Genomic DNA, 27078 nt, shown 5'->3' on the forward strand with positions numbered 1-27078 from the left:
GCCTTTGCTGACAAGGGTGATGATGGAACTTGGCTGGAGCAGAGCAGGTATGGACTAAAAGAGCTCTGTCTTTCTAGGATGCCCCTTTCCTCATTCTTTGGCTAGAAAAGCATAGTTTTGCTAGAACTTGTTTTGCTGGGACTTTTTCTTGTTTGTGCCCCTAGGCATTTTCAGTTGTTGGCTTCTCCAGTATTCAGCCTGAGATATGGGAGGCAAAGAGAAATCCCAGGGAATTCACCACCATTCCTTAAGTCCCGAGGTCCCTAACCAGTCTGCTTCTCTCCATCTTTCAGTCTTCTTATGCTTGTCTTGTCACGTTCAACGTTTTCAGTTATACTTGGCAGAATAAATAAATACATCTACTCCATCTTTCCAGAACATCACTGCTTTTTGTTCATTTTATTTATTTATTATTTACTGAGACAAGGTCTTACTTTGTTGCCTGGGCTGGAGGGCAGTGGTGCTGTCATGGCTTACTGCAGCCTTGAACTCCCAGGCTCAAGCGGTCCTCCTGCCTCAGCCTCCCAAGTAGCTTGGACCACAGGCACGTGCCACCATGCCCAGCTACTTTTCATTTTTTGCTTTTGTTGACTAGCTGCACAGAGTTTTGCTATGTTGTTCAGATTGGTCTCAAACTTCTGGCCTTAAGTGATCCTCTTGCCTCACTCTCCCAAAGCGTATTACAGGCGTAAGTCACCACACCCAGCCCCATCGGTGCTTTTGGAAGAAGGTGTTCTTCCCTCTCTCTGTTTCCCTCCCTATGGCCAGGTGCCCATAGAGAGCAGTGGTGCTGGAGTGAAGACATCTCAGCGCATCCCTCTTCATCTCTAGGATGTGCATGGCTTCCACTGCTGTCTGTTCTGCTCCTGAGACACTCGCTGGCTACAAGATTATAAAGGTGATGAGGTTTCAGCCTAAAGACTCTCCATTCAATAACACTTCCTACAAGATATCTTTTTTGTTTTTTTGTTTTTTTGAGACAGGATCTGGCTCTGTCACCCAGGCTGGAGTGCAACAGCGCAATCTGCTCACAGCAACCTCAGCCTCTCGGGCTTAAGTGATTCTCCTGCCTTAGCCTCCTGAATAGCTGGGACCACAGGCACCCGCCACCACACCCAGCTAATTTTTGGATTTTTTTTTTTTTAGTAGAGATGGGGTTTCACTATATTGCCAAGCTGGTCTTGAACTCCTGAGCTCAGGCAATCCACCTGCCTTGGCCACGCAAAGCGCTAGGATTGCAGGCGTGAGCCACCACGCCCAGTCCTACAAGATATCTTTTCTTTTTCTTTCTTTCTTTCTTTTTTTTTTTTTTTTTGAGACAGAGTCTCACTCTGTCACCCAGGCTGGAGTGTAGTGGTGCGATCTCTTCTCACTGCAGCCTCTGCCTCCTGGGCTCAAGTGATTCTCCTGCCTCAGCCTCCTGAGTAGCTGGGACTACAGGCGCCTGCCAACACACTCAGCTAATTTTTTGTATTTTTAGTATAGACGGAATTTCACCATGTTGGCCAGGCTGGTCTCAAACTCCTGACCTCAAGTGATTCACCCACCTCAGCCTCCCAAAGTGTTGGGATTCCAGGCATGAGCCACCACGCCCGGCCGAGATATCTTTTTCCTCCTCAATATCTATGTGCTCCTCCCTCAACCCCTGGGGGCTTCAGTGTAGGTGGTCAGATTCCCCACCATTTATGCCTATGATGAAAAGAATGGAAATGGTTATAACTGGATGGTGTCACTAAACTACAAATACTTTCAGGTAGGCCTGTGCCTTTTTCAGCAGGCTGCAGTTCTGCTTGGCTTGAGTCATTCGCATTTCCTGAGAGCTGGGTAGAGGGGGAGTTGTGGAGGAGCCCGTTCTGAAACTGATCTGATATCGCAAACCCACACACTGAAAGGAAGAACTGCTCATACATATTCGAGTCTTCCGATCTGACTCCGAGCCTGCATCTCTTTTCCCCACTCCCCAGATCACGGTACTGCTTGGTCCCCCTCAGAGCCATAGAGAGGCAGGGGGTGTGGCCATGGAGGGGAAACCTCTGTCACCAGAGACTTTACTGTACTTCTCCTTTTTCTCTCAGATGCTGCCAGGGTCCCTGAAGAGGGAAGACACGCGGAAACAGGTAAAAACCATTTTGCTTTTATTTTGCATTCAACAAGCAAGTTATTATGGAACAGCAGTTATGGGCAAGGCATACCTCCCAGAGCTGGGAACACAGCGGGGACCTCCCTGGCTCTCTCTTACCAGTGTTACAACAGGTTGTAGACAGACCCCTGTCTTGAGCATCCTCCTTGCTAGGCCTGCTGAGTCTTCTGAGAGTAGGGTAGGTTATTGGATGCCCAGGAGGGAAGAAGGAGCCAGGGAGGTCGGCCCCGAGGTTCTGCAAGGCCCTCAACAGGCCTGGACTGGGGAGGTCTGGACAGCATGGCCCTGTCCTGAGCCTCTGTGCGTAATAACTGCGTCCCTAACCTCCACCCCACCCTCGGCCTTCCAATTCCCGGGCCTGGGGCCCTACTCCTGTGCTCCAGAGACTCCTGGAGCTCCTTGAGGCAGCACACAGCCCTGCTCTGGAGGCACCCATCTCCCACTCATGCTGGGATGCTCCAGCCCATCCCAGAGCAGGGTGTGGCTGGAGGGTGCTGGCAGAGGAGGGACAATGGCCTGGCTCCTGGAGGCAAGTGTTGGCTGCAGGGAACGGAGTCTAGTCCTTGCCACAGCCCTTGTTACCCCTTAGGTAACCTTAAGGGGATTTCAAAGAACACTGGCTCTGCAACCCTGCTAAGTTTTTTATGGAACATGTAAAATAGATCCCATGGCCAAAGAAGTATGGACAATGTATTATACTATATTCTAATCCCCATGTCTAGAGATTAATGGTGTAGATAGAGTTTACTAAAAGGTTTTCAAAGTCCTGCAGTAAAGAATCTTACTTAAGCCAGGTGCGGTGGCTCACGTCTGTCATCTCAGCACTTTGGGAGGCCAAGTTGGGGGATCACCTGAGGTCAGGAGTTTGAAACCAGCCTGGCCAACATGGTGAAACCCCATCTCTACTAAAACAAACAAACAAACAAACAAATCAGATGGGTGTGGTGGCACATGCCTATAGTCCCAGCTACTCAGGAGGCTGAGGCAGGAGAATCACTTGAACCCTGGAGGCAGAGGATGCAGTGAACTGAGATCACACCACTGCACTCCAGCCTGGGCAACAGAAGAATGAGACTCTGTCTCAAAAGAAAAAAAAGAATCTTACTTAACTCTTTAACCCTGCCTTTCTCAAGTGTATGTGACCTTGAAGACGTTTTTTGCATGTGACATGATGAGTACCTGCAGGGCTGATGTCAGCTCTGCCTGGGGAACCTGCCTCAGCTTCAGACCCTGCACCCCGAATACATTCTTAGGCCAGGCCAGACCCCCTTCCTGCTGTTGGCAAGCAGCTTAGCTTTCCCCACACCCATGAACAGACACCCAGCAGCCCTTGGCATGAGCCATGTGGCCCGAGGAGATAGACAGAGAGAGGAACATTGATGCGTGGGAAATGTTGGCAGGTGAGTAGGAGGGGCTTGGGTTGGTGCTGAGACCGGAGACACACTCTGCTGTCACATCCTTCGGGGTCCCCGGGGGCCAGCATGGAGGGCCATGATCATGTAAATTGGGACTTAAATTTAACTCTATGTAAATATAACTCTATGCAGAGGTCAGGGTTGGTGGAGGACAAGCTCATTGCAGAGAAAGACAGAAAGACGGGCAACAGTTGCAGAACCTAACCCACAGATAGGTTTTGTTTGACCAGCTCTGTATATTTTTAGTTTATTTATTTTTTATTTTTTTGAGACAGGGTCTTGCCCTGTTGCCCAGGCTGGAGTGCAGTGGCATGATCTCGGCTCACTCCAACCTCTACTTCCCGGATTCAAGCAATTCTCCTGCCTCAGCCTCCTGAGTATCTGGGATTACAGGTGTACGCTACCACACCTGGCTAATTTTTTGCATTTTTAGTAAAGATGGGGTTTTGCCATGTTGGCCAGGCTGGTCTTGAACTCCTGATCTCAAGTGATCTGCCTGCCTTGGCATCCCAAAGTATTGGGATTATAGGTGTGAGCCACTGCGCCTGGCTCACCCATACTTTGTTACTGGTTTTAGAACTCCTTTTTACCTGGTCTTTCAAACCAAGTTTTGACCATGTCTGTCCCTGAGTATAATCCTTGATGAGCAGCACCAGAGAGAGCTCCATGTTACCCGGGGCCTGGCATTCAAAGCACTCAGTGGTCTGGTGCCACTCAAAGCCTGCGAGCCAGGCAGGAAGTTTATAAAATTAGAGATGGATGAATGGATGGATGGGAAAAAGGAGGCAAGGGAGGAAGGAAGGAAGAAAGGAAGGAGTTCTAGGAAGAGAGAGAGGCTGCCCCCACAGGGCTCTCAGTTTGAAGGAGAGGCGCAGCATACTCAGAAAAAACTCCCGGCCGGGAGTGGTGGCTCACACCTGTAGTGCCAGCACTTTGGGAGGCCGAGGCTGGCAGATCACCTGAGATCAGGAGTTCAAGACCAGCCTGGCCAACATGGTGAAACCCCATCTCTACTGAAAATACAAAAATCAGCCAGGCGTGGTGGCACCTGCCTTTACCCAGCTACTTGGGAGGCTGAGGCCAGAGAAACACTTGAGCCTGGGAAGCAGAGGTTGCAGTGAGTGGAGATCACACTACTGCACTCTAGCCTGGGAGACAGAGCAAGACTCTGTCTCAAAAAAAAAAAAAAAGAAAGAACTCCGTGAGCATCCCAAATGCCACATCCCCGTAATGCAACTAGACCCGGTCCTCCTGGATCCAGGAGAAGGGTTGGAGCTCAGTGGGTGAGCAAGAAAAGCCACGTGGAAGAAGTAAGTGGCCAGGTGGCTCAAAGACAAACTCTCCCCTGCTCAGGCTTCCACCCAGACACGACACCATGCATCTCCTCGGCCCCTGGCTCCTGCTCCTGGGTAAGGACTGTGGCCTGGGCTAGTACTGGGGTTCTGGGATGTCAGTGGGCACTGGAGGAGGAGGAAAGACCCGGGCAGAGAGGTGTCAACATAGGGTAGGGTGGGGGCAGCAGTGTGTATAGATAAATGTACATACAAATATATATGTTTCCCATATATACATACACTTCTCTCATTGCATCCTGCTGTCTTTGTGTATTTCTGTATTTCTCCCACTATCTTCAGAGGGAATTCTTTAGTCTTTGGAAAGCTCTCTGATGGGTGCAGTGGCTCATGCCTGAAATCTCAGCACTTTGTGAAGCTGAGGTGGGAGGATCACTTGAGGTCAGGAGTTCAAGGCCAGCTTGGACAACATAGCAAGACCCCTATCTCTAAAAAGAATAAAAAATTAAACAAATTTTAAAATAAAGAATAATTTTTAAAAGAAGGCTCTCATGCCCCCTCAGTAATGCTTTCTGATCACTGTGGTGAGTTTTAGAATACTTGGCTTTCTCTGACTCAAGTAAATGGGCTTTTGAGCACCCTGAAACCCTCTACGCCTGGGAGGGGGCCTGCGTCTGGATCCCCTGCACCTACAGAGCCCTAGATGGTGCCCTGGAAAGCTTCATCCTGTTCCACAATCCTGAGTATAACAAGAACACCTCGAAGTTTGACGGGACCAGACTCTATGAAAGCACAAAGGATGGGGAGGTTCCTTCTGAGCAGAAAAGGGTGCAATTCCTGGGAGACAAGAGTAAGAACTGCACACTGAGTATCCACCCGGTGCACGTCAGTGACAGTGGTCAGCTGGGGCTGAGAATGGAGTCCAAGACTGAGAAATGGATGGAACGAATACACCTCAATGTCTCTGGTAAGGCCTTCGGGGAGAGGGTCCTCTGCTCTAGGCAGGGGTGAGTGGGAGGCAGGAAATACCTGACTCCTGGCACAGAGCTCACAAACCGAGCTTCCTGCAGAGCTCAGGCAGGGGACGCCAGCAGATGACGATGGCGATGCAGCAGCACTAGACAGAGCTGCAGGACCTCGGATGTCCCATCTGACCCTCAGTTCCTGCCCCTCTGGGACCTGGATTCCAAAGTGGTCGGATCTTCTGATCTTTCTCTCTTTCTTTCTCACCATGTATTTTTCAGCTTTTGTGACAAACTCGTGTTTGGCCTTAGTACTGGAACCATCCAAGCACCGCATTCCTTTAGTGGGGTGGGTCTGCATGTAACCAGCCTCAGCTCTCCCCCAGGCTGGACCACCCCCTTCAGACAGCGGGGTCTGAAGCTGCATCGCTCACCCCAAACTTAGGGCTGCTCAGAGCTCCTTATAGAGGAAACAGGGTGTGGAACGGAGTAACCACACTCCTTAGGGCAGAGGCCCCAGACCTGTGTTTGATGGGTCAAATCCACCTCTACATGTGCAGTGCAATAACTGAGCCTGTGTTATAAAAATCATAAAATGTTTGTTTTACTTTTTTTCCTCTTCTTTTCCCCTTCCCCTTCCTTTCCCTTTTTATGAGACAGGGTCTCGCACTGTCGTCACCCAGGCTGGAGTGCAGTGGCACGATCTCAGCTCACTGCAGCCTTGATCTCCCGGGTTCAAGCAATCCTCCCACCTCCAAAGTAGCTAGGATCGCAGGTGCATGCCACCATGCCCAGCTAACTTTTTAATTTGTTGTAGAAATGGGTCTTGCTATGTTGCCCAGGCTGGTCTTGAACTCCTGGCCTCAAGCAATCTTCCTGCTTCAACCTCTCAAAGCATTGGGATTACAGGCATGAGTCACCGCACCCTGATCTTCTGATTTTTCAAGAGATGATGGAAATCTAGATTTTCCAGTGAAATCTCTCAGTGTGTTAATGTTCATGGCAAATTCTCATGAGCTCTTCAAGGTTAGATGACACTGTTGTCGAACCCCAAAGGCCAAGTTTGAGCTCCCGATGCGTAGTCAGCCAAACACTGACACATCAGTGCTTAGAAGCTGAGAAAGGATTATTTAATTTAGCCAAATCGAGGGGACAGAAGAGAGAAACTCTCAAATCTGACCTAACTTTGAGCGTTACTGGGGGCTTTTACGAGTAAAGTAAATTGTCAAAGCTGTTTTGCCCCTTGGCTCATCAAATTTCTGGATGTCATCAAGGAGGTCTGTGTGATCTAAGGATCATTGTTCTTTGAAAGAGAGACAAGTTCATTTATCTTGCAGGCAGCTGCCAGGGAGTCAGGATGTAAGTTAAACAATTATTAGTGAATTAGTGGTTACCCGCTACTGAAATGACCAAATGTAACTAATCATGCATGGAGGAAGGAAAGGACAAAGAGAAAAGAAAAGAAGTAAAACGATCATCTTATAATTTTTATAACATAGGTTCAGTTATAGCACTGCACATGTAGGGGTGGCTTTGACCCATCAAACACAGGTGTGGGGAGCCCCTGCCATAGGGAGTGTGGGCACTCTGTTCCACACCGTTTCCTGGGTGGGCAGTTCTGAGCAGCCTTAAGTTTGGGGTGAGCAATGCAACTTCAGACCCCGCTGTGTGAAGGAGGTGGTCCAGCCTTGGGGAGAGCTGAGGCTGGGTGCACACAGACCCACCCCACTAAAGGAATGCGGTGCTTGGATGGCTGCAATACTGAAGGAAGCCATGAAAGTAACACAAGTTTGTCAAAGCTGAAAAGTCCGTGAACTAAACTGATAAAATTCACTTAGAGGTGGTGGGAATAGGCCAGGCATGGTGGCTCACACCTGTAATCCCAGAACTTTGGGAGGCCGAGGCAGGCGGATCACGAGGTCAGGAGATCGAGACCATCCTGGCTAACACGGTGAAACCCTGTCTGTACTAAAAATGCAAAAAGTTAGCCAGGCGTGGTGGCGGGCGCCTGTGGTCCCAGCTACTTGGGAGGCTGAGACAGGAGAATGGCGTGAACCCGGAAGGTGGAGCTTGCAGTGAGCCGAGATCACGCCACTGCACTCCAGTCTGGGCGACAGAGCGAGACTCTGTCTCAAAAAAAAAAAAAAAAAGAAAAAGAGGTGGTGGGAATAGAACTTTGCAATCATTCAGAAAGCAGACATCCGGCAATGAGCATGAAAGAAGAGTAGATTACAGTTCCCAAGGAGGTTCAGTGTGGTCAAGGCCTTTCAGAGGGGATTTCGGGTGAGCGAAAGTGATTCAAAGTGGAGAAAAGCAGGACTGAGTTGGGTGCAGTGGTTCCCGCCTATAACCCCAGCACTTTGGGAGGCTGAGGTCGGAGGATCGTTTGAGCCCAGGAGTTTGAGACCAGCCTGGGTAACATGGCAAGACCCTGTCTCTACAAAGTGTTTAAAAAACTAACTAGGTATGGTGGCACATGCCTGTAGTCCCAGTTACTCAGGGGGCTAAGGTGAGAGGATTGCTTGAGCCTAGGAGGTTGAGGCTACAGTGAGCTAGGATTGCGTGACTGCACTCCAGCCTGGGTGACAAAGCAAGACCCTGCCTCTAAAGAAAAAAAAGAGGCCGGGTGTCGTGGCTTACACCTGTAATCCCAGCACTTTGGGAGACCAAGGCGGGAGGATCACTTGAGGTCAGGAGTTCAAGACCAGCCTGGCCAACATGGTGAAACCCCGTATCTACTAGAAATACAAAAAATTAGCTGGGTGTGGTGGTGGGCACCTGTAATCCCAGCTACTTGGGAGGCTGAGGCAAGAGGATCACTTGAACTGGGGAGGTAGAGGTTACAGCGAGCCAAGATCGCACCACTGCACTCCAGCCTGGGTGACAGAGGGAAACTCCATCTCAAAAAACAAACAAACAAACAAACAAAAAAAAAAAAAGCAGGACTGGAGAGAGGTAGAATGAAGTGGCAAGGGGTTCCTGAGGGGTGATTTGGGACAGGACATCTAAAGCCAGGTGTACGCTCACGTCCTCAGTCCCTCAGGCTCCAGCATGGGCTCTGTTCTTTTGCAGAAAGGCCTTTTCCACCTCATATCCAGTTCCCTCCAGAAATTCAAGAGTCCCAGGAAGTCACTCTGACCTGCTTGCTGAATTTCTCCTGCTATGGGTATCCGATCCAATTGCAGTGGTTCCTAGAGGGGGTTCCAGTGGGGCAGGCTGCTGTCAACTCGACCTCCTTGGCCACCAAGTCTGTCTTCACCCGGAGCGAGCTCAAGTTCTCCCCACAGTGGAGTCACCATGGGAAGATTGTGACCTGCCAGCTTCACGATGCGGATGGGAAGTTCCTCTCCAATGACACGGTGCAGCTGAACGTGAAGCGTGAGTCTCCCCGACATGCCTGTGGGAAGGGCAAGATCTGTGTCGCCTTCTCCCCAGGGCAAGGCCTGTGTCACCTTCTCCCCAGGGCAAGGTCTGTGTTACCTTCTTCTCAGCCCCACAGGGGGCATGCACCCAGGGCACGGGGAAGCCTGCACAGACGGTGGCGTCCTCTAGCCCTGGTCACACTGCCTTGTCAGCCCCGGTGTTTCAGGAAAAAGATTTGCTCTAGCCTAACAGAATAAAATGATCCATCCTCAAGCCATGACATGAATTGGGGATTATCTGGTTAGGTCTTTTTGTTCCCCTCTTGGTGGGAATTTTTTTTGCATCGTTATCTTGTGCCTCATTCATTCAATAAATACGTATCATGAACCTACTAGGTACCAGGCCTTATTATGGCTGCCAATGGGGGTCATGGGGCGGTGGGCAGGGTGCAGCAGTGAGCAAAGCTCTTGCCCCACACGGAGCTGGCACTGCAGTGAAAGAGACAGACAACAAACGGATTAACAAAGAAATACAGAGCATGAGCCAAGACATTAGAATCTGGAACAAAGCAATGTTAACAAAGAAATATACAACACTATTGTAGGTAATGATATGTGTGTTAGGAAAAAAATAAGGCCGGGAGAGGTGAGTGATGGAGAGAGACCTCTCTAAGAAGGTGAGCACTTAGGCCAGGCATGGTGGCTCACGCCTGTAATCCTAGCACTTTGGAAGGCCGAGGCGGGCGGATCACAAGGTCAGGAGATCGAGACCATCCTGGCTAACATGGTGAAACCCCGTCTCTAGTAAAAATACAAAAAATTAGCCGGGCGTGGTGGCGGGCGCCTGTGGTCCCAGCTACTTGGGAGGCTGAGGCAGGAGAATGGCGTGAACCCGGGAGGCGGAGCTTGCAGTGAGCTGAGATCGCACCACTGCACTCCAGCCTGGGTGACAGAGCGAGACTCCATCTCAAAAAAAAAAAAAAAAAAAAAAAGAAGGTGAGCACTTAAGCTGACTGGAACGGAGGGAGTGGCTGAGGCCGGCAAATATTTTCGAGAGGAGGATTTCAGGGAAAGAGAAGAGCAGGTTCAAAGCTTTGAGGCAGGAGCTGGGTGGGAGGACCTCAGAGGCTGAAGTTCACTGCCCCTGAGGGCCACATGGTAGGACAGGATGCAGCAGATGGAGCAGGACTCTGGATCCCGAGGGCTGAGGTGAGGGTTTGGGCGTGGTTTCCAGCAGGATTGGCGAGGTCTGGTGGATGGTGTTAGGAACCCTGCGTGCTGCTGGTGGAGATCAACAAGTAGAGGAAGTGGGAGGGGGAAGCTGAGAGCCGAGTTAGGAGGCCGTGACCAACACCTGGGCGAAGGGACCGGCAGGCCACCACTTTGTCGGAATAAAAGCACTTTCCACACCCTCCGCCCTTGAGAATTCCCTGCCCCCTCCCCGACTGCCCCTCTGCTCCTCCAGACACCCCGAAGTTGAAGATCGAGGTCAATCCCAGTGATGCCATAGTGAGGGAGGGGGACTCTGTGACCATGACCTGCGAGGTCAGCAGCAGCAACCCGAAGTACACGACGGTATCCTGGCTCAAGGATGGGACCCCGCTGAAGAAGCAGAATGCACTCATGCTAACCCTGCAAGAAGTGACCAAGGACCAGAGTGGGAAGTACTGCTGTCAGGTCTCCAATGACGTGGGCCCGGGAAGGTCGGAAGAAGTGCTCCTGCAAGTGCAGCGTGAGCCCCTCAGAGCTGGGGATGGGCCAGGCAGGGAGGTAGCAGGGGTGGACCTGGAGAGGGGAGCCACGGGGGCTCTCGGGGCCATGTGCACAGGTTGGGGGTGCTCTCCTCACCCCTCCACCCGCCTCTGCCCCCTCTTCCAGATGTCCCGGAACCTTCCACGGTTCAGATCCTCCAGTCACCGGCTGTGGAGGGAAGTGAAGTCAAGTTTCTTTGCACATCACTGGCCAATCCTCTTCCAACAAATTACACGTGGTACCACAATGGGAAAGAAATGCAGGGAAGGACAGAGGAGAAATTCCACATCCCAAAGATCCTCCCCTGGCACGCTGGGACGTATTCCTGTGTGGCAGAAAACATTCTTGGTACTGGACAGAGGGGCCCGGGAGCTGAGCTGGATGTCCAGTGTGAGTAGCCACGGAGCCTCTGGTTCTAGGGAGAGAAGATGGACACAGGGAACGGAGAAGGCAGATGGGGTGCAGGGCATTCCGGGGTCCTGGAGTCAAGAGCAAGGAGCAGTCAGGGTCTCCTGACATGTAAACTTCTCAGGGCAAGGACTTTGTTGCTGTTCACAGCTTCACAGCTGCTGTCTCAGCTCCTGGCATAGGGCCTGGCTCATGGAGGGTGCTCGGTAGATGCCTGGGTTTTTTTTGTTGTTTTTTTTTGTTTTTGTTTTTGAGACGGAGTTCCCTCTGTCTCCCAGGCTGGAGTGCAGTGGCACAGTCTCGGCTCACTGCAAGCTCCGCCTTCCCGGGTTCACGCCATTCTCCTGTCTCAGCCTCCTGAGTAGCTGGGACTACAGGCGCCTGCCACCACGCCCGGCTAATTATTTGTACTTTTAGTAGAGATGGGATTTCACCGTGTTAGCCAGGATGGTCTCGATCTCCTGACCTCGTGATCCACCCGCCTCAGCCTCCCAAAGTGCTGGGATTAGAGGCGTGAGCCACCGCGCCCGGCCTGTAGATGCTTGTTGAATGAATGAGGCCAGGTGCAGTGGCTCACGCCTGCAATCCCAGCTCTTTAGGAGGCTGAGGCAGGAGGGTCTCTTGAACCCAGGAGTTTGAAACCAGCCTGGGCCACACAGCGAGATACCATCTCTACAAAAAAATACAAAAATTAACTGAGCATGGTGGTGCGTGCCTGTGGTCCCAGCTACTGGGGAGGCTGAGGAGGGAGAATCACTTGAGCCCAGGAGGTGAAGGCTGCAGACAGAGCTATGTTCCTGCTACTGCACTCCAGCCTGGGTAACAGAGCAAGACCTGGGTCTCAAAAAGAAAAAGAAAATGCCGGGACTGGGATTATAGGTGTGAGCTGGGCACAGTGGCTCACACTTGTAATCCCAGCACTTTGGGAGGCCAAGGCGGGCAGCTCGCTTGAGGCCAGGAGTTCAAGCCCCGCCTGGGCAACATGGCAAAACCCCATCTCTACAAAAAAATTAGCCTGGCATGGTCATGCATGCCTGTAGTCTCAGCTACCCAGGAGGCTGAGGTGGGAGGATCACCTGAGCCTGGAAGTTGAGGCTGCAGTGAGCCTGTGATCATGCCACTGCACTCCAGCCTGGGTGACTGAGTGAGACCTTGTCTCAGAAGAAAGAATGGATTGGCCAGGCACAGTGGCTTATGCCTGTAATCCTAGCACTTTGGGAAGCCAAGGTGGGTGGATCACATGAGCTCAGGAGTTCGAGACCAGCCTGGCCAACATGTTGAAACCCTGTCTTTACTAAAAATACAACAGATTAGCCGGGCATGGTGGTGGGCACCTGAAATTCCAGCTACCCAGGAGGCTGAGGCAGGAGAATCGCTTGAACCCAGGAGGCAGAGGTTGCAGTGAGCTGAGATCATGTCACTGCACCCTAGCCTGGGGGATAGAGTGAGACTCTGTCTCCAAAAAGAAAGAATAATTAACTGCAAGATACCAGGACTCCATGAGGGACGCAGAGACTTAGTGTCCCTAGGCGGTGGCTGAGTCTTGAAAGAGGTCTTGAAATTTTTAACGAGAACTGGGGCAAACTGTCTCATTACCTCTCCATTGTGAGACCCTCTTTAACACAGTGAATCTTGTTACCATGTAGAGCACAGGACAAAAAGAACACATAAGCTTGATCCTTGGACCCTGAGATGTCATATGTGCTAACGGGACAGGGGTGTCCAAATCCTGAGCATCTCAGACAGCTGGATGCGCGACCACAGCAGCCGCAGCGATGTTTGTGGAGTGTTTGCCACACGCCACACTCTGCTCTAAGGGCGTCATCTCATTTCCTTCTTGAAACAATTCCCAGGAGGTTAGGAGCTCTCAGGACTCACCCCCCACCCACCCCCCACTGCCTCTTGTTTTTGAGATGGAGTCTCCCTCTGATGCCCAGGCTGGAGTGCAGTGGCTTGATCTCGGCTCACTGCAACCTCCACCTCCCGGGTTCAAGTGATTCGCTTGCCTTAACCTCCTGAGTAGCTGGGACTACAGACATGCACCACCATGCATAGCTAATTTTTAAAATTTTTAGTAGAGACAGGGTTTTGCTGTGTTGGCAAGGCTGGTCTTGAACTCCTGACCTCAGGTGATCCGCCCGCCTCCGCCTCCCAAAGTGCTGAGATTACCAGCGTGAGCCACTACGCCTGGCCTCAGGACCCCATTTGACAGACGCGTAAACTGAGACCCACAGCCCATGCCCATGCACCTCTCGGCAGCCGTCTGGCTTCAGCGCTGTGCCCTGAACCCCTGCACCAAACCACAGCCAGGCCAGAGAGCCAGGGCAGGGTTTCTGTTCTCACACAGATGCAGGAAGGATGCACAAGCCCCCTTTGATTAATTTAGGACCTGTGCAGATGCCCGGGACAGGTAGCGGGAGAAGAAACAGCAGGAGGGAAGGGGTACTATGGACAGCTGGCTTTTCTTTACTCACCTCTCCGGTTTTCTTCCAGATCCTCCCAAGAAGGTGATCACGGTGATTCAAAACCCCACGCCAATTCGAGAAGGAGACACGGTGACCCTTTCCTGTAACTACAATTCCAGTAACCCCCGTGTTACCCGGTATGAATGGAAACCCCGCAGCACCTGGGAGGAGCCATCGCTTGGGGTGCTGAAGATCCAAAACGTTGGCTGGGACAACACAACCATCGCCTGCGCAGCTTGTAACAGTTGGTGCTCGTGGGCCTCCCCTGTCGCCCTGAATGTCCACTGTGAGTCCCTGGGCTAGGTAGGGGGATCTGGGAGGTGGCCCGGCTGGGATGAGGGGATGAAGGCAACGAGGCCGGAGCCTGGGCCAGTGTCTTCAACAGAATTGAGGGACAGGAGCTCAGCCTCAGGTCCTAGGGGAGGGGAGGCCTGGGGACAGCAAAAGGGACAGGGAGTGGAGAGATCAGCTTGGGACCCTTGCCCTCCAGATGCCCCCCGAGATGTGAGGGTCCGGAAAATCAAGCCCCTTTCCGAGATTCACTCTGGGAACTCGGTCAGCCTCCAATGTGACTTCTCAAGCAGCCACCCCAAAGAAGTCCAGTTCTTCTGGGAGAAAAATGGCAGCCTTCTGGGGAAAGAAAGCCAGCTGAATTTTGACTCCATCTCCCCAGAAGATGCTGGGAGTTACAGCTGCTGGGTGAACAACTCCATAGGACAGACGGCGTCCAAGGCCTGGACACTCAAAGTGCTGTGTGAGTGAGGGCCGGAGGCTGGGAGTGGAGCAGAGCGGGGACCAGTGGCCTGCCTGGTAGTGACTTCACGCCCCCTCCCCCTGCCCGCCATGCAGATGCACCCAGGAGGCTGCGTGTGTTCATGAGCCCGGGGGACCAAGTGATGGAGGGGAAGAGTGCAACCCTGACCTGTGAGAGTGACGCCAACCCTCCCGTCTCCCACTACACCTGGTTTGACTGGAATAACCGAAGCCTCCCCTACCACAGCCAGAAGCTGAGATTGGAGCCGGTGAAGGTCCAGCACTCGGGTGCCTACTGGTGCCAGGGGACCAACAGTGTGGGCAAGGGCCATTCTCCTCTCAGCACCCTCACCGTCTACTGTAAGGCCTCTTCCTGCTCTTGTTCTTCTTGGGGGTGGTCAGTCCTCCCTTCCTTCCTTCCTTCCTTCCTTTCTCTCTTTCTTTTCCTCTTCCTCTTCTTCCCCTCCTCCTCCTCTTCCTCCTCCTTCTTCTTCTGCTTTCTCCTCCTCCTCCTCCTCCTCTTTCTTCTCCTTCTCTTTCCTTCTTCTTCTTCTTATAGAGACAAGGTCTTACTCTGTCTCCCAGGCTGGAGTGCAGTGGCATAATGACACCTCACTGCAGCCTCCAATTCCTGGGCTCAAGCAATCCTTTCGCCTCAGCCTCCTGAGTAGCTGGGACTATAGACATGCACCACCATATCCGGCTAATTTTTACATTTTTGTAGAGGGGTCTTACTATGTTGTAGTATTTTACTATTTTGTAGAGGGGTCTTACTATGTTGACCAGGCTGGTTTCAAACTCCTGACCTCAAGTGACCCTTCTGCCTCAGCTTCCCAAAGCCCTGGGATTGGAGCCATGAGCCACTGTGCCTCTCCCTATTTCCTCTCAGGCTCCTCTCTGGCCCTGTCTGCTCCTGTGACTTCCCGAAAAGCCTTCCAGACCAGCTGGCCCCTTCTTCCCCACCTCACTGTCCCCTTTCCCATTCACACCCCTTGCTCCAGGCCATCTGCCACTGTGCTGGAGGAGTCATCTTGTCCTGCGTCACCAGTCTCTCTTTTTCTACCTCCCCTGCAGTCTCTCCTGCCTCCCTCTAGGGGGTCCCCTCTTAGGCTGCTCCACCTTCCAGAAGTTCTGAGCTCCTACTGGGTCCCTGTAGGGGACCCAGACTCTCTCTCTCTGACTACTCTGTCTCTCTCAGCCCTGACAGGCTCCTTGTTTTTATCTTTTAAAACATAAATGCTTTTTTTTTTTTTTTTTTTTGAGACGGAGTCTCGATCTGTCACCCAGGCTGGAGTGCAGTGGCGCGATCTCGGCTCACTGCAAGCTCCGCCTCCCGGGTTCACGCCATTCTCCTGCCTCAGCTCCCCAAGTAGCTGGGAATACAGGCGCCTGCCACCACGCCCGGCTAATTTTTTGTATTTTTAGTAGAGACGGGGTTTCACCGTGGTCTCAATCTCCTGACCTCATGATCCGCTTGCCTCGGCCTCCCAAAGTGTTGGGATTACAGGCGTGAGCCACCGCACCCGGCCGAATTTTTTTTTTTTTTTTTTTTTTTGAGACAGGGTCTCACCCTGTTGCACAGGTTGGAGTGCAGTGGCACAATCTCAGCTCCTGCAGCCTCGACCCCCTAGGCTCAAGTGATACTCCTGTCTCGGCCTCCACAGTAGTAAACTTGAGTGGTTTTTAAACAGTTCATACAAGCACCTGGTAAAAAAATAAAATGTAAGCATGAAAGGGTAAATAGTGGAAAGACAGATGCGGCTTACTCTTGATCCCCGAGAACTCTCATCCCCACCAAAGGTCCTCACTGCACACAGTCTTCCCAACTCCTCCAGAGGTATTTTTCACGTGCACAATTCACACACAGAGGTCTGTGCCTATACACCCTTCCTCATGACACAGACGAGGCAGAGCTCACACTTTGCCCGGGAATTTTCTTTGCTGTTTTCCATGTAATAATACTGTTTGGACATTGTTCTGTATCTATGCATACACAGAGTGTCTAAAGTCTGGAGGCTGGGCATGGTGGTTCATGCCTGTAATCCCAACACTTTGAGAGGCCGAGGTGGGAGGATCACTTGAGCTCAGGAGTTCGAGACCAGCCTGGGCAACATAGCCCATACCTCATAGCAAGATCTCATCTCTACAAAAAATACCAAAAAAATTTTAAAAACAAACAAACAAAACAATAACAACAACAAAAAAGAGTCTGGAAGCATAGGGAACATAATTAATTTATTGTACTTTTTCAGATTAATTGGAAACATGGCCTTAAATTGAGGGAACCTGACCAGGCACAGTGGCTCACGCCTGTAATCCCAGCACTTTGGGAGGCCAAAGTGGGTGGCCACAAGCACTTTGGGAGGCCACAAGGTGGATGGATCACTTGAGGCCAGGAGTTCCAGACCAGCCTGGCCAATGGTGAAACCCCATCTCTACTAAAAATACAAAAATTAGCTGGGTGTGGTGGTGCGCACCCGTAGTCCCAACTACTTGAGAAGCTGAGGCAGGAGAATCGCTTGAACCTGGGAGGCGGAGGTTGCAGTGAGCCAAGATCTCACCACTGCGCTCCAGCCTGGGTGAAAGAGTGAGACTCTGTCTCAATCAATCAATCAGTCAATCTAGGGAACCATACCAGCAAGGCCGAAGGCCAAAGGAAAACATCTGAAACATGTTCTCTGGAAATGTAACAGACACATCCCATCGTATAAAACCATTGTTCCCTGGTTGTCCCCTTTGCAGACAGCCTGAGGGCCTCCTCTTTTTCCTGGGGCCATGGATTCCTCGTGTATGAAGGTTGCATACATCCTCCTCTCAGTGCCCTCTCCAGGGCCTAGGTCTGCAGCCTCTTGTTTTGGGCACGCCTGCAAGGACAGTTGCAAGATGCATTCCCATGTGGAATTGCTGGGTGGAAGACAGGTGCACTTTCAGAGCTGATCACACAGCTATACTGCCGTGAAGAGCTGCACCCATTTATGCGGGTGCGGGTCACAGGCTCTGGGCGTGCCACGTCTGTGGGAAAAGAAGCTCCTCAGGAGAATTAGTGCCTTATTCCTAAAGGGAGGCCCAGAGCAAGCAGGAGCCATTGTCACCCTCTTCCTCTGCACCCCTGTATGCATGCAGGGAGACGGACGAGTCTGGCTGCAGAGAGTAGTCCAGGATGCCTTCCAGGCAAAGGCTGCCAGGGAGAGCTGGCCCCTCAGTTGATTAAGGTCTCTCCTTTCTCCACCCAGATAGCCCAGAGACCATCGGCAGGCGAGTGGCTGTGGGACTCGGGTCCTGCCTGGCCATCCTCATCCTGGCAATCTGTGGGTTCAAGCTCCAGCGACGGTGAGCTCCTGCCACCCCCTACCACCTCCTCTCTCCTTTGGCAGAGGCCCGTGTCCAGTTGCTCCATCTCGAAGCCTCCAGCCTGTGGAGTCCCTGAGCCTCACACATGTGCCTTTATTTCTCAGTTGGAAGAGGACACAGAGCCAGCAGGGGCTTCAGGAGAATTCCAGTGGCCAGAGCTTCTTTGTGAGGAATAAAAAGGTAGGATGGGGCTGGGCACGGTGGCTCATGCCTGTAATCCCAGCACTTTGGGAAAGTGAGGCAGGTGGACCACCTGAGGTCAGGAGTTCGAGACCAGCGTAGCCAACATGGTGAAACCCTGTCTCTACAAAAAATATTTTAAAAATTAGCCGGGCATGGTGGTGCATGCCTGTAATTCCAGCTACTCGGGAGGCTGAGGCAGGAGAATCGCTTGAACCTGGGAGGCAGAGGTTGCAGTGAGCCAAGATCGCGCCATTGCACTCCAGCCTGGGCGACAGACTGAGACTCTGCCTCAAAAAAAAAAAAAAAAAAAAGGGTAGGCATGAGGCAGACTGTGAAGCTGAGTGGGGAAACAAGGTGAAGGAAGGGGATAAAATGTCCTCTGAGGAGACCTGGGCTGTCAGAGGCCAGGGAAGGGGATGAGGGTTGGGGAACAGGTGGTTAGCACTTCACCCTCGTCTCCCTCCCAGGTTAGAAGGGCCCCCCTCTCTGAAGGCCCCCACTCCCTGGGATGCTACAATCCAATGATGGAAGATGGCATTAGCTACGCCACCCTGCGCTTTCCCGAGACGAACATACCACGAACTGGGTACTGAGGGTACCAGGAGGGTGACCCTGCACCCTGGGAGGGAGGCGGGAGGAAAAGCTCTTGTCCCGCCTGCCCTCTTTGTGCCAGGCCCATGCCAGGCACCCTGATACATGCACTGCCTCATTCCCGCTCGGCAACAAGCCTCTGGGTAAGGGCCAGTCTCCGGAAGTGGACCTGCTCCTTCAAGTCAGCAGCACACATGCCCAGTCCGTTCTTATCACAAAGGTCAAGACCTCGTGATACACACCCACACCTACTCCCTCCACGCACATTTGCACGAGCTCCTACTGTGAGCTTTGGGCACTGGGGAGGCCACAGGTTTTACATAAGGGGCTGAGGTTGGGGTGCTGTTGGGGGCTCTGGGTGTTGAGAGGCAGGAGAGTTCCTGGGAGATGCTTCATGCATGGTCGTCTATCTGCCCTGTCTCTCAGAGATGCAGAGACCTCAGAGATGCAGAGACCTCCCCCAGACTGCGATGACACGGTCACTTATTCAGTGTTGCACAAGCGCCAGGTGGTAAGGAGGGTGGGGCTGTGGAAGGCTGGGGACGGGGCCTGGCCTCAGCGGTGGGTCCCACATAGGAAGGACTTGGGTAGGCATCCGTGGTAGCAGAGGCTGGGTGTTGGAGACGGTTGCTCCGGCAGAGCTGGTCAGAGCCAGGCAGGTACCTCCAGGTCCTGGATGCCGGCCACAGCCAGTTTCCTGAAACGAGGATGCCCCCCTGGGCTTTTGGACCCCCGGGTGGAATGAAGGAGAGAATGCAGAGAAAAGCAGCGGTGGAGGCTGGTGACTGGGGTCAGGCTGACCACCATGTGGTTTTCTCAGGGCGACTATGAGAACGTCATTCCAGATTTTCCAGAAGATGAGGGGATTCATTATTCAGAGCTGATTCAGTTTGGGGTCGGGGAGCGGCCTCAGGCACAAGAAAATGTGGACTATGTGATCCTCAAGCGCTGACACCGGATGGGCTGCGGCGGAGGCTCTGGGGGCAGCGGGGGCCAGGGAAGTCCCAGAGTTTCCCCAGACACCACCACACGGCTTCCTCCTGCTCACATGTGCACACACACACACTCACTGCAGAGAACCTTGTGCCTGGCTCAGAGCCAGTCTTTTCGGTGAGGGTAACCCCAAACCTCCAAAACTCCTGCTCCCGTTCTGTTCCATTCTCCTTGCTACCCAGAAATCCATCTAAATACCTGCCCTGACATGCACATCTCCCCCTACCCCCACCACAGCCACTGGCCACCCCCACCCCCAGCTGCTTGTGTTCCTCCTGGGATCTGCTCGTCATCATTTTTCCTTCCCTTCTGCATCTCTCTGGCCCCCTACCCCCAATCTGACATCCCCACTCACGAATATTATGCCCAGTTTCTGCCACTGGGGGAAAGCAGTAGGAAGGGGCCTAGTCCCGGCCTGGCTTCTCCTCTGGAAGTGAGGCATTGCACGGGGAGGCATACGTAACAGCGGCCCCTTGACTCCGGGGACTCCGGGTTTGAGATGGACACACTGGTGTGGATTAACATGCCATGGAGACAGAGCTCACAATAAAAATGGCTCAGATGCCACTTCAGAGAACCAGTGAACTCTTTTCAGTCTGTGGAGTCGGAGTGGGGATGAGGAGAGGGGAAAGTCTTCATGGGGTCTGAGGGGAAGGAAATGGAGTCACAGTGGTTTAGTGATCAAACCGGCAGATTAGAGAGTCTGGTGTCTTGTTAGGAAAGGCATACTGGCTTTGCAGGCAGACAAGCGTGAGAGCTTGAATCTTGATTCTTCGGCTTAACTAGCCCGGTGATCTTGGCAGGGCTCACCAGCTTGCCTGAGTCTCGGCTTCTCCATCTGTAAAGTGGAGAGGGAAAGGCCACTGCCTGCCACGCAGGTGGCCCACGATAGGAAGTGCGGCATCGTCTTATATATGCTGGAGCCACATTGAGACCCAGTACAGAAGCCGAAAGTCCCCCAGAAAACAAACCTCCATCCTTTATTTGCATTTTTCGAAGAATGTGAAAAGGGGAAGCCGATTCAAAACAGCTCTTCCCAAAAGTGACACTACCCAGTTCTTGCACAACCCATAGCTGCCAGAGAAAGTCTTGAAGACCAGCCACCCTGAGAAACCTCACAGCTTTTCTGTCATTCGAGGTCCTCTGCACCCGTTCTCTAATACTGTTCACTGATTCAGACTTTCCAGTTAGGTGCCCCAGCTCCCCTCTCCGCTTCTCGGGTTTGATCTTTCTCCACTCATTCACCTGCTTCTGCAAAGGGGCTAAAGCCCATTCTCCTCAGAGGGCAGGGGTGTGATTATCTGATCATCAAGGAGATTGGCTCCTGGCACGTGGCAGGTGTCCCCAAACTGCCACCTTCCTTTCCCACCCTCCTTTCCCTCCCATCTCTGCTCAGTACCTGGACGGTAACTCTAGGAATTATGGTTCAGGGAGGCCTTGATCTCCCCATCAATCCACTTTGTCCCTGGTTTGATTCTCGTGAGCACCATTAACTTTTCTGGAGGAAGGTGAAGCTTTAAGAACTGTTTAAAGGCCAGGCATGGTGGATCATGTCTGTAATCACAGCACTCTGGGAGGCCAAGGTGGGCAGATCACCTGAGGTCAGGAGTTCAAGACCAGCCTAGCCAACATGGCAAAATCCTGTCTCTACCAAAAATACAAAAATTAGCTGGGCCTGGTGGTTCACACTTGTAATCTCAGCTACTTGGGAGGCTGAGGCAGGAGAGTCGCTTGAACCTGGGAGGTGGAGGTAGTGGTGAGCCGAGATCACGCCACTGCACTCCAGCCTGGGCAACAGAGTGAGACTCCGTCTCAAAACAACAACAACAAAAACTGTTTAAATGAGACAGGGAGGGTGTTGGGGTGTCTGTGCCCAAAATGAGGTCTGATGTCATTCAACCCTTTCTTCATTCATTCGGCACACAGATACTGAGCACCTGGAAATGCACCCAGTACAGAGCCAGTTGTTAGGACAAAAAAAGATAAGGCATAGGACCAACCTTGGGGATCTCTAGTCTAGGGCTGCCAAGGGTTTTTAAGGCAAGATCCCCTGGAGGGAGCTGAGGCAGTCTTAAGCCTGAAGGGCCTGGCTCAAGCTCCCTGGCAACCATCGAGCGTCTTCCCCTTCCCACCCTGTCCCTCAGCACAGCTGCTGACATAAACCTACTACATGGCTGATTGACCATGAGATGTGGCCATCAATAGACATTGCTGAGGCGTGAAGAGCAGGTGAAGAGCAGGTGGCCAGGAAGCTGGGGGGCCAGGACTCCAGACGCAGGCCGCCTTCCACAACCCCAGCTCTCACAGTCCTCCCAGGGTCCAGACAATGGATCGTGCATTTAGGTTCCCAAACACCTGCTGTGCAACCTGTAGTAGACAAAGCAGACCAAAGCCTTTGCCCTCAGGAGGCCGGCATTCTAGCTCAGGAGCCAGCCAAGACGATGTCGATGTCGCACTGAAGAAAGACAACAGAAGTGAGATTCACAGGAGGGATCGGTGTGGCTGAGGCACCCGGGAAGGCCCTCGGAGGAGGTGACCTTGGGCAAAGATCCAGACGCCAGGTGGGTGGGGCCAAAGCAGAGAAGATCTGGAAAACCCAACGGCTCCCCGGGGCTTCGCTCTTGCTGTAGGAGGGGAAGCCGCATTGCTGTGGATTCTTCCTTCATTCTGTCCATTTCTCAGTTCCCAACAACACACTGAACAGTAGGAAGCCAGTTCTCCGCTCACAGTGGGCGCTGCACCCCAGGTGTGGCCCTCGAGAAAAAGGCAAGCATGGACCAATTTAGTGGCTCCGAGGTATGAAAAGCAGTGAGATGGTGTCTTTGAGGGAGTTAGTGATAGGCTGAGACCCCCTTACTGTTCCCCCTGAAGCCTGGTGACCGGAGCTGCCAGGAGGCCACACAGAGAGAGGTTTATGATGGGGGACCTGGAATTCAGAAGGGGCAGAGTGGTCAGGTGACCCACATATGCCTGAGAAAACTGATGTGGAGAGGCTGTATTGTCATTTGGAGGTAGGAAACAGAGACAGACAGACAGACAGACAGACACGGGCACAGTGAGAGACAGACAGAATCACACAGCAGAGCTGGCTTCTCACCGGCAGGCATGGGCACACCTGAGAGAGCGTCCAGAGGGGTTAGAAATCTTCCTTAGGTCCTCCTGGGAGGCTCAGGTGACCCCAGTGGGAAACATGAAAGGCTGGGAGGATTCCCAGGGCTGAGAGAAGGAAGCTACGCAGCCAGCCGGTGCCACATTCCCTGTGCCTCAGGAAGTGCCCCCCAATGTCCCCAGCCATGCACCCTGGGGGGAGTCAGCTTGGACATCTGTGCCACCCCTTGACAGGCAGAGTGAGGGCCACAACCTGGGTCTTCCAGTGCCAGGCAGCAGAGGCTGCCCCCGTCCCTTGCCTTCCTCCTCCCGCTCCTTCCTCCAGCCCTAGGAAGGTCGGAAGCTACCACCTTGGAGCTAGAGGGGAAGCAGAGGGAGAACAGAGGGTCCCTCCTCGCAAAAACTAAAACAAGCCCACAGCCTGTGCAGAACCACACCTGGGTGTGATCACTCCTTACCCCACACACCCACTGCCACTTGGAGATGGCTTCATGGCTGCAGTCCCAGGGCACCCTGTGTTGTCAGGGGTGAGCCAGCGAGGCCCGGGGCCTGCCCAGGGGTGCATCGAGGGTGGAGAAGACCTGGCCCCAGCGCAGGTATGAACAGGCAGGAGGGCTAGGGAGGGAATAGCTCTGGGTTGTGGCCGAGCCCCCGAGCCCTGCTCTTGAGAGGCACTGGCTACACACCTGGCCCCTACCCAGATAGGACCCCGATTCCTCCCTGGCCCCTCTGTGTTCCTGCATCTTCCCAGCCCCTCACCTCCTCCGGTGTGGCCTCACCTCCAGTCAGGATGCCCCATTAGCTGCTCACCCAAGCTGCTAGAACCTCAGGCTAATGGCCCTGCCACCTGCCCTCCTCCCCTTCCGGCTCACTGCCCATTCCGGGCATCCTCCGTCAGCCCGCTGAGGGGACTGCTGAGCCTCAGAGACATCTGGCAGCACCGGAGGTGGGTCCCTCTCTCTGTGTGTCCTCTCTTCACCTGACTGTTCCCCAGACCCCCAGACCCCCTGCCCAGGTGGCCCCTGAGATCTGCTAAGCTCAACCATGACACGGATGGGGCCTAGCTGACCCTTGGGCTCTCCCTGGGGGACCCCCTTTTCCTGCCCCTGGCCACACCCTCACCTCATCTACACCCTTCTTCCTCCCCACTGCTCCTCTGGCTTTCCACTGTTGGGGAGCATCTCCTGCCTTGCCAGGGAACCGGGGAGGGCAGTGGGCTCAGAAGTCAAACTCCCATTCCCAGGGAAGGCTCAGGCTGTGGGCCCAGCCCTGTTCTGAATTCTCTCCACCCCTCTTCCCCACAGAGTCTCAGAAATCGAGAAGCCTTCTTCCTCTGGGACCTGCGCGCCACATCCTATCTCCTGTGACACTGCAGGAGCTTCCCTGGTTTTAAGAGGTGATATGGTGGAGAGAAAGCACAGGTCTGGGGGCCACAGGTCCTGGCTTCTCATCCAGGCTCCGCTGCTCCCTGACTGCTGCCTTTCTCTGTGGGCCTCCGTTTCCTCCGTGATCCCACCAGGCGAATTGTAATCCTCCACACAGGGCTGGAACCCGCGACTGATCTCAGGAACCCCTCCTCTCCGGGGCCCCAAGATCTGAGGACAGGGAGCCAGTTGCACACAGGAGCCGTGCAGGCCAGGACGGCGGCCCCATGGACCTGCCCCCGCAGCTCTCCTTCGGCCTCTATGTGGCCGCCTTTGCGCTGGGCTTCCCGCTCAACGTCCTGGCCATCCGAGGCGCGACGGCCCACGCCCGGCTCCGTCTCACCCCTAGCCTGGTTTACGCCCTGAACCTGGGCTGCTCCGACCTGCTGCTGACAGTCTCCCTGCCCCTGAAGGCGGTGGAGGCGCTAGCCTCGGGGGCCTGGCCTCTGCCGGCCTCGCTGTGCCCCGTCTTCGCGGTGGCCCACTTCTTTCCACTCTATGCCGGCGGGGGCTTCCTGGCCGCCCTGAGTGCAGGCCGCTACCTGGGAGCAGCCTTCCCCTTGGGCTACCAAGCCTTCCGGAGGCCGTGCTATTCCTGGGGGGTGTGCGCGGCCATCTGGGCCCTCGTCCTGTGTCACCTGGGTCTGGTCTTTGTGTTGGAGGCTCCGGGAGGCTGGCTGGACCACAGCAACACTTCCCTGGGCATCAACACACCGGTCAACGGCTCTCCGGTCTGCCTGGAGGCCTGGGACCCGGCCTCTGCCGGCCCGGCCCGCTTCAGCCTCTCTCTCCTGCTCTTTTTTCTGCCCTTGGCCATCACAGCCTTCTGCTACGTGGGCTGCCTCCGGGCACTGGCCCACTCCGGCCTGACGCACAGGCGGAAGCTGAGGGCCGCCTGGGTGGCCGGCGGGGCCCTCCTCACGCTGCTGCTCTGCGTGGGACCCTACAACGCCTCCAACGTGGCCAACTTCCTGTACCCCAATCTGGGAGGCTCCTGGCGGAAGCTGGGGCTCATCACGGGTGCCTGGAGTGTGGTGCTTAATCCGCTGGTGACCGGTTACTTGGGAAGGGGTCCTGGCCTGAAGACAGTGTGTGCGGCAAGAACGCAAGGGGGCAAGTCCCAGAAGTAACGCCATTGCTCGGGGGAAGGAGCATGGGGCAGGAGGGCCCGGCTGCTTCTCCAGGCCCCTGCGCGGGGCTGCTTCAGAGGAACTGCAGGGCAGCCTGGCCCGGAGGCCTCCGTGGAGCCACTCAAGCGGAGAGCGGTGCCTGCTGAGGGCAGCACCCCAGTCAAGAGAGGAGCACAGAGCCAGAGCAAGCTGGCAGGGGGAGGTAAGTCTGCCCCTGCACGTGTCGGCCCCCTTCCTCGCCTATCTTTCTCTCCCCTCTGCACGTCCTCACGTCTTCAGTGGGCCGCGAGCAGAGGCCTTGTACTTACGGGAAGGAGGAGGCAGTCTGTTTCTGACCCACAGGAACTGCCACTCCGGGGATGCACTTGAGGACACGCTACTCTGAAATCAGTTCCCAGGAGAGAACATTTGATTTCCGAGTACGAGAGGAGGCAGGAGGCAGGATAATGACGCTGTTATACCATGTGGAACTCGCAAGGGGGCAGCCTTGGAGCTTGGAACGGAGGCTGGCAGGAAAAGATGCTTCAGCCGGGGAGGGAAAATGCAAGGTTCCGCAGTGATGCGCAAAGGCCACGCAGTTGACTCTTGAACAACGTGGGGATGGGGTGCCGGATCCCCACGCAGTGGAAAATCTGTGCATGACTTTGACTCCCCCAAAGTTCAACTACTAATAGCCTACTGTTGACCAAAAGCTTTACCCAGTATATAAACAATTGAGTAAGACATATCTGAAGCCAGGCACAGTGGCTTATGCCTGTAATCCCAGCACTTAAGGAGGTCGAGGCGGGAAGACTGCTTGAAGCCAGGAGTTCAAGACCAGCCTGGGCGACATAGTGAGACCCCACCTCTACAAATAATAAAAATAAAAATAATTAGCTGGGCGTGGTGGTGAGTGCCTGTAGTCCCAGCTACTCGGGAGTCTGAGGTGGGAGGATCGCTTGAGCCCAGGATCGAGGCTGCAATGCCATGATCGCACCACTGCACTCCAGCCTGGGTGACAGAGCAAGATCCTGTCTCTGGAAAAAAAAGAAAAAAGACATATTTTGTATGTTATATGTATTATGTACTGTATTCTTACAATAAAGTAAGCTAAAGAAAAGTACATATTACTGAAAACATTACTAGAAACAGAAAATACCTTCACAGCACTGTGCTGTATTTATCAATACCGTAAGTTTATGTTGTCTGTTTATAAGAGAAGTTGTCTGTCTGAAGTGGCAGTAACCACAGCTGCAGATCTCAATCTGTGGTAGATATCAAGCAGTTCAACCCTTTTTTGTAATGTCATGACTTTTCTTTGCTTCTTGGAAGCAGCTCTGGCATCACTAGTGGCCCCGCATATGGGGTCTAAGGGGTTATTCAAAGTTTACGGTATTGCATTAAACATGGTGAAACATATGCAATGACTACGAAAGATCACTTTTTACTTCTATACACAATGTACTGGCGAGAACTGCTCACCAGGAGATGATTAGCTTCACGTGGTGTTTGAAGCAGATAACTCAACAGTTGAGCTCACGGAGAAAGCACAAGAGGTGGCTATGAAATTATTATAGGAGTACAGTATATCTACAGTAAATATGCACTTATGACTTTAATACTGCACATCTTTATGTTTGCTTGCATTTCTCTTGACTTCAAATGGCATCGAATAGAGTTTGTGTTTGCATGAGTATATTTTTGATAAATTTTAACTTTTTTGTTTTGTTTTGTTTTTAGACAGAGTCTTGCTCTGTCTCCCAGGCTGGA

General features: G+C 53.3%; 2 protein-coding genes and 1 pseudogene across 4 annotated transcripts; all 3 read left to right on the top strand.

The window, feature by feature from the left end:
- Nucleotides 1-1936: 1936 nt before the first annotated feature.
- Nucleotides 1937-2970, top strand: LOC129051771 (uncharacterized; annotated as a pseudogene).
- Nucleotides 2055-20244, top strand: CD22 (CD22 molecule). 3 transcript variants are annotated; one of them, XM_054538895.1, is made up of 14 exons: nucleotides 2055-2117; nucleotides 4909-4964; nucleotides 5443-5814; nucleotides 8882-9187; nucleotides 10637-10903; nucleotides 11050-11313; nucleotides 13825-14082; nucleotides 14287-14550; nucleotides 14646-14909; nucleotides 17783-17879; nucleotides 18005-18080; nucleotides 18551-18669; nucleotides 19101-19185; nucleotides 19495-20244. In XM_054538895.1, exons 2-14 carry the CDS (start codon nucleotides 4931-4933, stop codon nucleotides 19624-19626), a joined length of 2538 nt encoding a protein of 845 aa, XP_054394870.1. In that variant the 5' UTR covers nucleotides 2055-2117; nucleotides 4909-4930; the 3' UTR covers nucleotides 19627-20244. The 3 variants fall into 3 exon arrangements, with proteins under 3 accessions (XP_054394870.1, XP_054394869.1, XP_063575524.1); XM_054538894.2 differs by having other exon boundaries at nucleotides 2056-2117; nucleotides 5437-5814; XM_063719454.1 differs by lacking the exon at nucleotides 4909-4964 and having other exon boundaries at nucleotides 2062-2117.
- A 540-nt stretch (nucleotides 20245-20784) lies between these two features.
- FFAR1 (free fatty acid receptor 1) lies at nucleotides 20785-26727 on the top strand. The gene is made up of 2 exons (XM_054547094.2): nucleotides 20785-23721; nucleotides 24080-26727. Exon 2 carries the CDS (start codon nucleotides 24427-24429, stop codon nucleotides 25327-25329), a length of 903 nt encoding a protein of 300 aa, XP_054403069.1. The 5' UTR covers nucleotides 20785-23721; nucleotides 24080-24426; the 3' UTR covers nucleotides 25330-26727.
- Nucleotides 26728-27078: the final 351 nt, after the last annotated feature.

Source organism: Pongo abelii, chromosome 20 (genome assembly GCF_028885655.2).
Source record: "Pongo abelii isolate AG06213 chromosome 20, NHGRI_mPonAbe1-v2.0_pri, whole genome shotgun sequence".
NCBI lineage: Eukaryota > Metazoa > Chordata > Mammalia > Primates > Hominidae > Pongo > Pongo abelii.